Below are 14,130 nucleotides of genomic sequence, written 5' to 3'. Positions count from 1 at the left end.
CATCCTGATGAGCCAACAGTGCCTCTATGTTTGACCGACATCTTGAACTTTTCAGTATTCACAAATTCTCCAGTAACCACGGGATAAATTGAAAAGTGTATCTGCTTGAGACAAGTCTGGGTTACACCTTCCTTGAACATTAATCATCCCTGAACTATACTGGAAGACCTACAGACAACGATGTTACCTAATTAAACCCTTCCTCACTCAGAAGTCTCAACCGAGATTTCGAATTCAGATCAGTTCTCAATGCAGGAGTTGGTTCCTATCAGAATAATTTAGACGGTAAAGGACCTTAGGAGAATCATTTAATCCAATCCAACATTCAAAGAAGTGCCATCCTACACTTCCACCTGCTCCCAATAATAACACTGCAGACTTTAGACAAGAAATAAGATTCAGATTATATTTCCATGACCACACTGAATGTATCTTGAGTTAGTCCCCATTGTTAGCATTTACCAACAAACAGACCGTGTAATACCTTATTTCAGTGTGGGCAAGTTGTCACGAGCCCAAACTGTAATAAAATGTTAAGGCAATAGGCACTTTCAGAGAATAGCATTTTTTAAAATATCACAATTTGTTTTATTCAGCATTTATAATCAAGATACTGCTATTCCAGGCACTATATGATGCTGTCTTGGTTGCTTAAAACTTTATTTACTCAGATTTTGGATGTCTGCTCTCTTTGTAAATATTAGATTACATTTTTTTGAAAGTTTAATTAATTTAATTTCCTTCATGATGTTGTTGGGCAGATTTAACTGGGAGGGACAGCTGAACTATGAATTCAAGGCCAAGTACTATACTGTCCTAGAAAACAACCCGGTAAAGACTGCAGTCTGAGGATTTGTTTCCTGTAAGTAGAATAGAGATAAAGGGGAATAGGTAACTCTTGGATATCCTAACGCCACAGCATTAGAAACTGAACGCCTGCTCACACAGCCAGTAGACAAGGAACAGCAGAGTAAATCCTTGCACTTCCTGCCGTCCGCATGCCTCAACCCATCCTGGATGAGTCACCTCCCGGAGGGTCACTCTGCCGCTTCAGTCTCTGGACTCTCTGGTGGGACTGCCACAAATGATGCTTATATGGTGGTGTTTGTTGCAAGAGGACATTTGTCTTCTAGGAACTGGATAAATACCACTGATTTCACGCAGGTCAGCAAGCAACCATCAAAATATTAGTGACTAAAAGTCCTTACCAACTTTTGCCTGCTTTGAACTGGTGACACAGAAGTGATGGGGAAGACTCCGTCTTCCATTAGGAGTCCCTAAGCTACCCATTAGATGGTCCTTGACCTGTTACCCAGTCACCCCATCCCACTCCCACCCTATGTGAGTGAACAAGCCTTTTTGCCTACAAAAATGTTGCAATTCTTGAGAATTTAAATCTAAATTCTCACAGCATACCATTATCAATACAATTCGCACTGACTTCAGCTGGTAACGCGTAGCTGAAATGCTCTGTAACTCAGCAGAGACTTGTTACTTATAAGGAAAAAATACACTGCCTCTAAAACAAAGCAAACATAAAAGGTGCTTCCAAAGAAATGAGGGGTAGGGTGGTGTGTGTTTCAGAAATAGGAATATGGAGCACCCTATTCAGGAAGACTACGGTGATCTCTAATAGTTATGTACAGGCTCACTATTCAAATACAAAACCAAGTAATTTCAAAGCTATGCAAAAAACTATTCTGTATCTTTTACTACTACTAATGACTCAGTTATGGAGAAGAATTCGTGTGAGGCACTTTCACATAAGTTGGTTTATTATTGTTTTAGCACCTGACATTTAAAGCAAAAAATACCTACCTCGTTTTAGAAAAAAATGCATGAAATTGCATTTACTTTTCTGATGTTTAATTATTTTTGTCCATTTAAATACCAATATAATTACTACTTCTGCATTACCTGTTAGGCTTACTTGAACTTATTAGAGACAACTTCTCTGAACAAGGAGGACTTCTCTACATGTCAATGCAGTTCAGAAGATTACAGATAGGACAGTTTCTACAAACTGCCCTATCAAGCATCATTCACACCAGGCAACAGAAGAAATTCTTTAATATCCACGAATGTTACATTTTAAATAAACACCCTGAGAAGAAACTACCAGCTGTATAAAACTACACAAAAATCCTGTTGGTTTTCAAATAGAAACACCACTGCTCACCATAGCTAAAAAAGTTTTCTGGAAATTTATCTACTCTTGAAACCTGTGGTAAATTAAAATTTGTCCTTCGTAACACCTTTTTAAAAATGCATCCCCCTCATAATTCATTTATTACCTCTTTCAATGTTTTTAATAGATGAAAAGCTTTTCCACAGGTAGAAATACTAGAGATATATCAGGTATGAACACTTAAATGCCTACGTGCATACTAATAAAGGACTGTAAAAAAAAATCAAGAATGCAAATTAGTAATTTTCATATGTAAGATGTCATATGCTTCGTAGGTATTTATATATCTGTGGAACTTTTATGAGGTACATACACATCTGTGTAAAACACCTAAGAACAAACAATTAGGTTCCATCCCATATTACAGCACACAATAAAAGACAATGCTACGTACACAATTCCAATATTCTCATTAACTATAATCCTTCTAGCATAATTTTCTATTAATTCAGATGTTTGAGTTTGAATCCAAAGCCTTCCTCCATTAAAAACAAAGAACAACCAAAAAAAACAACTAACCAACCACAAAACCACCATCAAACACCACCTCACATCAATCTAGCTACGGCAGTATAAATTTCTCTCTCATATAAATGTGCTCAGCTGATATACAGCAGGGGTTTACATTAGCACATTGCACCGCAAAAGTCTAATGGCTCAAGCTGCACCAGCATAAATCCACTTTAGAGTTATGCAGTTCATTTACAATGGCTAATCCTACCACCTATCTAGCTACACTGTGGTAGAGGGATGCTCATTTTCCCCTAGATAAACCCGTCTAGTCTGACGTGGCATCTGCAGTATTCACAGACAGCATTAGCGCCAAACCAGGTTTTACAGAAACACTCGCATGATTGTCTGCTATATGAGGTCTCTCCTGCTCCTCCTTCCCAGCCATTCGGTGGAGGAATTAAGTAAGTGTTCTAAGTCTCTCGCCCATCTCAAACCATGGAACAACCTGTCCAGCAACCATAACAAGGAACAAAGGCAGCAAATCCTCCAACAGCTTCCTTCCTGCCTACCCTGGTTCTTCAAGTATACTGACTAGCAATGAAAGAAATAACTCCCCCAAACACCCAAGCCGTTTAGAGGCAAAATGAAGATTTTTGCCACATTACAGTTCCCTTCTCTAACTATCCCCAGGAAACAAAAGGATAAGAAATCAAATTTTTCCCCTCTCTTATGAGTTTTCCTTCCTATTTTCTGTAAGACACGGAGGAAGAGCTAAAGATTTCTCCTACACAAACCATTACTTCCCTCTCCAAAACTTAAAAGGAGTTGAAGTGGTCATAGTTGATTCACCCCCGCTGCTTGGAAAGGCTAGAAGAACAGCTACTTCTCCTAGGCAGGCAGGCAGCAAAAGCTGAAACACACTCTGACCAACAGCCTACATCTGTATCTGTCCAAACTTAAACAATTACCTTGAAAATAAGAAATACATATATACACAATCAAATACTGCATTGTGATATTATTTGACTACAATCAATGTATTGCGCTGCCATAAAATAGCAACTACTTTAAATTTACAGTGCCATGGCCTTTTTTTTTCCCCTCCACAACATAATAAATGAATTGTATGCTACCATTTTGTGAAAACTCTTATGAATTTAAGGAAATGATTTAAATATTTACCTCATAATATTCAAGCAAAAACAATGGAGAAAAAAATTGAAGTCTCTTTAGATTTGATGTATCTTCTCAGCTTAATTAACACAAGCTTTTCCTGTTTTAATTTGCACTTAAGAAGCAGGAACTTTACTCAATTTGCTAATTACTACATTTTCAAGCTGTTTTCTCGAAATAGACGGCAGCCTATCACACTAGGAACACAAATGTCTGTAGTTACCTCGAATTACGTAATTGTCCAAAGCCTCTTCCATTCTTTTCAGTGCTTCAGCTCTATTAGAGCCATAGGTAATCAGCTAAAAAAAAAAAAGTACATAAGTTACCTAGCAATGAGCTAATGTTTGTCTCTAGATTCTGAATAGCATTTATAAAGAAAACGGTTTGCAGAACTTCTGCAGTCACAAAAACATCTCTCGCATATTACTGTATCTGTGCTTTAGAGGGTTTGCAGAACTTCTGCAGTCACAAAAACATCTCTCGCATATTACTGTATCTGTGCTTTAGAGGCTCTCTAAAACATCAGAGAAAACGAAGATCTCTTAATCCATTCAATGAAAGAAGGCCAGTCGCTTCTCCTTCATAAAACTTAACGCATCTAAACAAGCTCTCTCTCCTTTAGGCACACAGAAAATTAGAGCAGTGGTTCAATATCTAGTTGACTCTCACGACTTCTAATGCCCAACCATCTTCTAAGGTTTAAGTGTGAATCTTTTTGACAACTGAACTCTGACTATAATGTCATATTTCCATTTTACCGATGTGTTACTGATGAATAAGAACTAATACTAAGAGACACTATCAACCATTTCTTTCACTGCTTCTTTTTGGAAGCCAGAATTAATGAAATTTTAGTGTTGGCTACATTACATTAAAAAAGATAGATTGTCAGCACCTAAGTTTGAACGCAGTGGCTTCTGTCTGAATCAGAACCCTTTTAATAATCAGAAACTGCAAGACAAATAATTACGGTGACAAAAAGAAAACAATTTTTGTTTAGAAGTGACACTAAATTTCCTCTACTCCACATCTTCCTTCACTTCATTCATATTTCCCTTGAGGCATGTTATGCCTAGCACCTTTACAAATATTGATTTACCAATCCTTTAGTATAATCTCCCTCCTTTAAAAGATCTGTGGAGAAAATTAGTGTCTCATACCTTTAAAATATCGAAAAGTAATCATCAACTCACTTTTGAGATCATAGGATCATAATAAATGCTAATATCACTTCCTTGTTGTATGCCACTGTCAACACGCACCTTCAAAAAATAAGAAGTAAAAATAATTATATATTGGAAAAAGAAACATTTCAACATGAGATCAAATCTACCTGGCAGGCTTAAAACCTAACACCCATGAAGTTTATCACATAAATTTTTTTCCCTTTGGAGAACTAGAATAATTATTTGTTTTCATAGAAGGGGGCAAGAGGAGCTTTTTCCTCCACCAGGAAAAATTCTTGCAAGTTGTTCTCTCCTTTAAAAGAAAACACGACTGCAATCTTCAGACGATAGTTAAAATTCTCTTTTGTTCTCCTAGAATGCACAGTAAACATATTAAATTTGATCTAACAAACTCTAAACTTCAAGTCAGAACATATCCAATTCCGATTTAATCCCTGTAATAAAATGGAGTTGTAATTATTCTTCTGACTGACACCTGGCATGAAGGATGCCCCTTATAATCACATCCTTTCTGCATCTATATGTAATCATGTCCCCCATGTTCCACTACAGCCCTTCCAAGGGCTCCAGTAGGAATACAAGTAGGGAGCATTCAGCAGGAACTTTGGAGCTCTGCTTATCAGCTCCATAGGAATAGTGATCCTGTGGTTTTCATGTCTGTAACACTTTCCTTCTTTGCCTCACCCTCTCAACTGTAAAACATTTTTTTTTCTGTTGCTGCTGTTCCCCTGAGGCTTTAATGTTTACACAGCTTTTTCCATGGCTTTGCTTTGTAAGGACACAGCCCCAATTAAAGCTCTGATTCTGCAATATTCATGGAAAAAAATAACACGAGTTCAAAAATTTCTTTTGAAGAGGCTGATTGCTGTTAACCAGCCAACAAGTTAGTTAGTATATTGCTGATTCTTGTTTTCATCTCTGAGTTTGATTTCATCACTGTAGCAGTGAGGTTAGCCATATAAAACTTTTCAAATGAGCAATTTCTGGGGAATAAATATTTATTAAGTTGCTGCTTTTGAGCACTGGAATCTGAAATATTTTTTTAAAAACTAATCAAAATAACTCGAGAGTGATAAACGCGTTCTGGGGATCATAAGAATGGAGGGCTCTAATCAAAGCTGTTGAAGCAGCAGGGCTCCGCTATACTGCATTGTAAAGGGGGTGGGAAAGAGGGTCCTGGAATCTCACTTAAATTTCACCTGTGGGAAGGAACCTTTGTAATAAACAGCAGCTCATCTGTCTGCAGCAAGGCAGAAAAAGGTCAACGCAACGGCTGTTAGGCCTTTAATATTTTAATTTAGGCAATTATCAAGGGACCACATGTAGAACCTCTTGTCTACAGAATCCACATGAGGGCATGATGATGACTTTATTATCCAAATGACATAAAAAGATACCCTAGCAGGTGTACTCACTTTCTTCAGTAAGAAATACTGTCTGACCAGTTTTTCTGACATGATATTCTTTTTATTGAAAAAAGATTATACTTACTCCTGTATTTGTATTTACATGTTTTTATTTATATATAGTTTCTTGTATATTTATGTTTATTTGTATATCAGATGTATTCATATGTAAAGGTAGCAGCACTTTGTAGCGTTTTTATCACATCTTATCGGAATGTGCGTTATCTACACTTAACTAGGCCCCCCACTACCCATATCAGGTACATTTAACATTAGCTACTGATGAGAAGGCAGTTCAGACATGTCATGATTACAGAAGAAACACACAGTGTATTTCCCAGCTCCCCTTCTTGTAACTGCTAAATCATCCTTCCTCCCAGGAAGTCTGCCTATATATAAAGTCAATGCATACATTCTCACATTCAAATCACAAAAAATTAATTTACCTACTCAGTCCTGGATAAATCCCTTGCCCATAATTTTTTTTTTGTAGTATACAATAAATAAATATATAAAACGCGAAGGTATGATACACATACTCCACACATACTTGAATTATACTGTGACTTCTGTCACAGTAGCACCTATAAAGGGATTACGTACAAGTGTTATGGGGTACTTCACATACGCCTACATGTACACCATATTTTGACAAACAAAAAAGACGTATGAAAGGTGCATAATTCAGACGCAGAGTAAGCAGGTTAATCAGATCTTGGAGTTAATGTAAGGCTTCCGAGGCTACTGACTACACACTCCACCTGCCCTGTGTTTCTGTTGATACAGAAGATACACAGCATGCTATACAATTTACACTTTTTAAGTACAATATCCTGAAAAACAAAAAATTACAGTGAGAATTGAAAATTCTTTAGTAATTACAGCATAATTGCATTTAAAAAAAAAATAAATCTGGAGTCCTTTGTAGAAGTGTAATTTTCATAAAATAAACTGAAGATGACTAATGACAAGCAGAAATGACAGCAGAAAAGAAATACGTTTACCATCTTCAATTCTCTCTGTGGTGCTTATGTTTTCAGAGCCTGGTAACAGTAGGTGATTTTATAAGCTATATGGTGTGACAGAACTTAATGAATATTGGATGAAAAAGACAACCTAATTCAACAGATACTCACTACAACGGGCTTAACTTGATAAATAATAGCAATACTTATTAAACCTCCAGCATTCACTTCTGCTTAACATATTTCCTTTCTTTTATTCAGTATTTAAAACACCAAAGAAAGGCTATGGTTCAAGATCCTATTGTACCCAACTGCTCGTTGGTATTACAGTCCCCAACGCTTTTATTGCTGTTGTACTACCATTATGTGCTATTGCACTAGGACAACAGTAAACTGAAAGATTAAAAAAAAGCTTAAGATGAAAAAAAAAAAAGCACAATCTAGGTCCCAGTCCTGCAATGAACTATTAGCGCATCAAATTCCACTTCCCAATACATACACATTCTAGTATTTCTCAATTCTTTGCCATTTGGGAGTCTAGGAGTTTTCTCTTTCTGGAAAATGTCATTAAAAGACCAGAATGCCCATCATACTGGCAAAGAGCAATGCTGGAGCTCTTCAGATACAGCAGTACATTCGCTATGTTGCGTAAGAGCATTGAACAGGAATGCTCAATACATATCCAAAAACACGGGTTTTTGTGATTACCTATCTTAAGCTTCATTATCAAAGAGGAAAAAAATAATTTATATTTGGGAGTACTAGGTTCTAAGATAATTAGACTACCAGACACAAAAATAACCAGTATATTCCTATCTATGGCTAAGAAAAAACCCTCACACAGCCATGCGTGCCAGTTCCACCGGCTTGAACAGCTGACACAGGGGCACAGGCAGACAATCAGAGCTAACTTGAGACACAGAAGAAATTAATTGAAAATGCATTTGGCAATATACTACTCATAAGCCAAAATCGCTGTGCCACACTACAAGTCTCTGCTAATTTTTTTTAAGCCAACTTGTTGACAATTCCAAAATCTAAAATGCAGAAAACAAACACCGTGGCACAACGGGCCTGTAACGCTGAACTTTCTTAGTCATATTGATTTTGTTCTTAGCAGCATGACATTCTCAGGAGAGAAATTAAGTTTCACAGTGGCAGAAAATATGTATTAAGACACCAAACCATGAGTGTCTACATAAAAATAGCTGTTCTATTTTTAATATGACAGTAGAAGTAAACAGAAAGAGAACAGCCTAGACACTCCATATGAGCTCCTCAAACCATTGCTCTGAAGCCTCTAGCGTAATTAAAATTTCTTTCTGCGGTACCACGATGGACCACGTGAAGCGATCAGGCATCTCCCACCCTTCATTTTCAATTCACCTCTCCCCCTAAGCACAACTCCCAGCCCACCCCGTCTACCTGACAAGTGACAGCCCAATCTGATTAAATGCTTGCAAGGGAGGGGACTCATGGGCCTCCATGACAGGCCAAAAGTGATCACCATGGAGATACATAATTACAGCTGTCAACGCGTCTACTGTCCTGCTGGCATCAATTTGATTGCTCCCAGCAATAATGATAGACAAAGCTTAGTGTGCACTCTCCTGCACCCAATCACTTTATCTATTCCGTGGTCCATTTAGCTGACATGCAACATTCACACAAGCAAATAACAGCAGTAAGCAGAACATTTAAGGCATTTTAATTGTTTTTTCTTTGTATGGATGGCTCACAAGCGCAAATGTTATTACATAAAACTCCTGCTGCAGCATTAATTGAAGAAAGATTTGGTGGGACAAAGACTGTAGGGGGTATAGTTTGTCCATTATCACTTGTACTTTCAACAGGTCTCACGTTTAGAAAATTGCAAATTGCAAAAACTTGCAAGGGCAAAATGTTTGACATCCTGTTAGCTATTACAACATGGTGAAAACTTCTAACAACCACTGGAGTATTCATTATAAATTCATATTAAATACACTCTTTGCTTCATTAAAAAAAAAGTTTAGATACATCCAATGATACCTTTTTCCCTCATCTCTTCTTTAAGATCACATAAAGCCTTTTAGATCTTTACCATTTTTTTCTCCTTTCAGGCTTTGAACACAGCATGAAGCCTTAAAGACCAGAAAGGGTCAGGTCCCTTCGGAAAGTACACGGGCAAAAACAATTTAAGAAGCGGAATAAATCATATATCCAATAACATCTCCACATTTAAGATTCCTCCTGTAAGCTTTCACTATTTTCTGTGCAAGCAATCAGACTGAATAATCGTGTTCACAGATGGTACAGCCTTGTCATCCCACCAACTGACACAGTGTCAGGTATATGTGCACTTATGACTTAGACTACCTTGATTTTACAGAAAGGCAGTGTCCTTGTTCTTTACACATAGCAGAAAACACTGTTTGTTAAACAGCTGTTCCATATAGTCATACTGTATCCTGAAACGTGTAATAATCACTGTAACAAATTTCCTCTTTAAAGTCTACAAAGCTAAACAGAAAGCACTGGCAGTTTCCCCCTGGTGTCCCCAGTTCTCTCTGGTTAAAGAGCTGAATCAACATTTCACTGTCCTTTCTAATCACCACGGTATTTTTACTTAAGCTGCAATTGAAAAACTTAAGCTTAAAATTATAGAACATAACAAAATACTTCAACATATAATAGTTTTCTGTTATACACAATTTGAACATTTAAAATCTAGTTTGGAACTGTACCTTTTTAAACACTTTTTCGGGTAGCACAAAAGTATTGCCATGTTCTGTCCTCCACTGCCCACCCCCCCCCCCCAAAAAAAAACCAACCTGGAAAAAAGGCCTGATTTACAAAGCTGCTGAGTACTTACAGTCTCTGTCTATAAAACAGACACTCAGGACCTAAGAAAACCAGAACCATGTTACTTACACCTGGCACGTGCAATGGTTCCTGATATTGGGAGAGTTTACCAATGGACGGCAGGCCAAAAGATTTGTAGGGGTCCTGAAATAAAATTCAACATGAGACAGTATTAAGCTTTTACAGATGCGGAGAGAATAATATTAAATAGCTTGAAGTCTAACAGAAACCATTGCTAGAATAATTTTGTTTTCTTCCCCAGAATTACTTGTGTTGAAGTACATTTCTTTATCCGCCAACCCCTGTGACTCCAAATAAAGAACTCTTAACGTTGCAGTCAAATGCAGGAAAGAAGTGCTCTGCACACAGCTACAGTACACCACCAAAATATATAACGATGACAGTTCTTTTGTCACACTGTGCCTTGGAAGAAGGATGGGAAAGTACTCAAAAGTTTGTAGTTGAGAAGAGTATAAGGAAAAAAAATTCAAAGATACAAAGAGCAGTTAAAAATTCAATTCACTTAAGAAATCCAACTGACCTTTATGCCTTTGGAAATCTCCTACATAATGCAATACAAATATAAACTTAACAGGACAGCAAATAAATGTATGACCTATAGAATAACCAAACTATGGCAAAGTGGCTGGATCCATTACGTAGCACTTGTAATCAGTAAAGTTGAAGATCATGTGCATGTCATGAAGAAAAAAAAAAACCAAACATAAATTAAGATGCCCTGGGTCACAAAAGCTGCAATAGTTAAGCGATGGAAAAAAACATCTTCAGGTGCTGAATTATTTCTGAAAAGCACGGTTACCTAAAATGTTCCTAAAACAAAATGAAGGAAGCGAAGCATCATTTTTTCATTAATAAATATTGATTTTCATGTATCAAAAATGACAGCAAAAAAGATGTTACCTTGAAGTGTCCTGAACATGCTTGAAAATGGAATTTATATTTTAGTAAGCTTTTTTAAGGTGAGCTAGAGTGTCATACTGTAGTTATAGAGTTTTTGTCTTGGAATGCACTGTGAAAGTTTGTCCTATAAACTATAGTTTCAAAAGATACATAACTTGCTTTTTCAGCAACCGATTAAAGTGTTTTAGTGCAACAGCAAAAATTCTGTAAACCGTTGAATTTCAACTGTCATTTTAAGACAAGTTTCAAGTACTCAAGTTAAGAAACCTGAAAACACTAGTTAACTGCAGCAAATAACTCCAGCACTGCATCATTAAAACACGAACAGAACATATAGCAAGTGACCTTAGAAATGAACCTTAGTTATCTCTTTTTGCCACTTTTAATTCTGATTTTCAGAAAAGAAGCTGTGTTGAAATCCATACTGCAAATTTGAATTAAAGACTCTACAATTCTACAAAAGCTCATTAAACATTTGTCTTACATATTCTAGATCATGCCTTTCATATGATGTTCCTTGACTTCACCTTGGCATCTATCCACACCTGGGTATTATTACTCCACAATTCAACCAACCACCTTCCCTCCTCCCCATTACCACTTATTTACCTCAGCATAAACTCGACATTCAACCGCCCAGCCGTTGATGGGAATATCAGCCTGTTTGTGCCTGAGAGGGTAACCCTTAGCAACACGGATCATTTCTTGGACTAAGTCCAGGCCGGTAATGCATTCTGTGACGGGATGTTCAACCTGCAAGGTCAAGAACTGTCAGTCAGTAGGTAACAAAAACAACCAAAAAAACCCCACTCTCCATAAACAAACACAGATAAACAAGAAATTAGATGAGCCAAAGAACAGACAAAGAATACGTTCCCATCTTGGTCTTCTTTCCCCAAAAAAATTTCTATTTGACAAACTCCAGCAACCACCTTCTTTGCAGGGAATCCCCCAAAAAATAAAATAATTAGCTGATTAGAGTAACTAGGAGCAGCATACAAAAGGAAAACTAAAGAGAACATCTAGGAAGGTTTGGGGTTTTGCAGGGGTGGGTTTCTTCCCCCCATTTATTTTACAATTCAAATGCACCTGGCGACAATGAATTAATTTTTCTTTGTTCAAAAGCTTTTCCCAATCGATTTTGTTTTGAAAAGACTCGCATTGCGGCCATAAATATATTTAAACTGAAAAAAAAATCTCAAAGTAGCTGATAATCAACCCGTTCTGCTACACTTAACATGGCACGTACAGGAGCCGCTTACAATTTTCCATAGAACCAGCCTACCCTAAATCTCACCCATTCGCCTGCTTTCACTAACCTGTCCTGACAAGCAACCAGATTAGCGTAATCTTGCATCAGCGCAGTGTAGCAGAAATGAGCAGATGGATCCTTCAATTTTTTTTTTTTTTGTTCCCCCCCCCGCCCCCCCCACCCCCTACCTCCAGACTTATCTGTTTAGTGCTTAGCATGCACAATAGCTGGGCTGGACCAGCAGAGTCGCTCTGCGCTCTCAGCAAATTGCTGCTAACGGCTTTGGATGATGCTGCCATGGGAATACCCGTCGGCCGCACTAACCCCGGCATGTGCGTACAAGCATGCACACATGTGCGCGCATATGCACATAGACGCTTTTTTTCCAACCCCTTGGAATGAGGCTATAGATGCACACGTTTATTAACTTTAAAAAAAAAAACTACCAACACCTTTAACTAGACATCGTACAGTAAAAAAGCGCCCGAGGACAGGAGGGCGCACCACAGAGATGAAGAGATGGGCACACTAAAAGCGTGTTCTTCACGCAAAGACAGCTGTAAGACTTTCCATATAGAAATTATGACAGAACTGACATTTTTATTATAAAACGTTTGTGTCCCAAGGGCCAAAATACCTTAAGAAAACGCACTTTACAATGGTTTCTCTATCATGAGATGTCATACTACGTACATTTTGTAACGGGAAAAGGCCACTGACCAAACCTCTTGTCTTTCTTCGTTCAACTATGCTAGTATTAAGAAAAACATTTAGTCATTATAATAATCTTGTGGCTTATCAGAACAAGAAGATGCTTTGGTCTTTAAGAAAAAAGCTTTGTAAAAATAAACAGATGGCATCCATAATTAGCCCTGTGTATGCTGTGAGTTTGTTTAGAGTTTCAACAACATTTTAAGACGTTTTGACATGATTTTAATGACAAATCATCACTGAAACAAGCACCTATTCTTTGAAGGATAAAAGTGACACTGAAATGGGAATCTGATTATACAGTTTAAGGATGTATCTCTGGGATTCAATCTTGATTCTACCCAACACATGATATTCTCCAGCATGTCAAGCTTAATAACAGTATTTGGGGAAAAAAAAAAAAAAATCTATGAAACATCTCAGTGTCTACCCTGCAGTGTTAAATTGAAGCAATTCAATTTCTATTAAGAACTGAAGTTTTTATTAAAACTCCCTAAGTTTTAATAGAAAGTTACTTATCGCACATTCACGCTTGGACAACAGAATTTATTTGCTTATTTTGTAATTTAAGTTTTAAAAAACTACCTTCGAGTTTACAACATGTTTGGAACTCTAACATTCCAGATAATTAAATACAATGATTTTTTTTCAGACATTTGCATTATGTCGTTATACTGTCATTTTTCTTGGACTGCAAGTAGCATTCCAGATTCAATAGCTTCAATGTTGTTTTCCGCTTTATTGTTGATGATCATAATAGGATGGAATGTTTCTGGAAAGAAAAATATTTTTGTTGTTTGGTTCTTACAACTCACAAACATTTATTTAATCCATTCTTCAATACAGATCTTTGACTTGGTCAATATTTTCTTCTATTTCTTCAAAATACTCCCTTTGTGTCTGGACGCAAAACAGCATTCAGAAAATATGACGAGGAAAAATCTTTGAGGTTTTTTTTGGGGTGGGGAGAAGTTGTTATGCTTTCTTTTAGAACTGTGCTTCAGCTAGTGCTGTTTAGGCATAATGTAGA

General features: G+C 37.1%; 1 protein-coding gene across 2 annotated transcripts in view; it reads right to left on the bottom strand.

Annotated features, from left to right (window-relative positions):
* PCCA (propionyl-CoA carboxylase subunit alpha) overlaps positions 1-14,130 on the bottom strand; it is a 294,708-nt gene that overhangs the window by 153,793 nt on the left and 126,785 nt on the right. For both annotated transcript variants that reach the window (XM_054188011.1, XM_054188012.1), the window contains 4 exons: positions 11,747-11,890; positions 10,286-10,360; positions 5,008-5,076; positions 4,038-4,113 (listed from right to left, as the gene is read on the bottom strand). In XM_054188011.1, coding sequence (XP_054043986.1) covers positions 4,038-4,113; positions 5,008-5,076; positions 10,286-10,360; positions 11,747-11,890 — 364 coding nt within the window. The remainder of the gene's footprint in view (positions 1-4,037; positions 4,114-5,007; positions 5,077-10,285; positions 10,361-11,746; positions 11,891-14,130) is intronic.

This window comes from Rissa tridactyla, chromosome 1, assembly GCF_028500815.1.
Source record: "Rissa tridactyla isolate bRisTri1 chromosome 1, bRisTri1.patW.cur.20221130, whole genome shotgun sequence".
NCBI lineage: Eukaryota > Metazoa > Chordata > Aves > Charadriiformes > Laridae > Rissa > Rissa tridactyla.
Note: the sequence above shows the minus strand (reverse complement) of the source record. Positions and strands in the feature narration are given on the sequence as shown.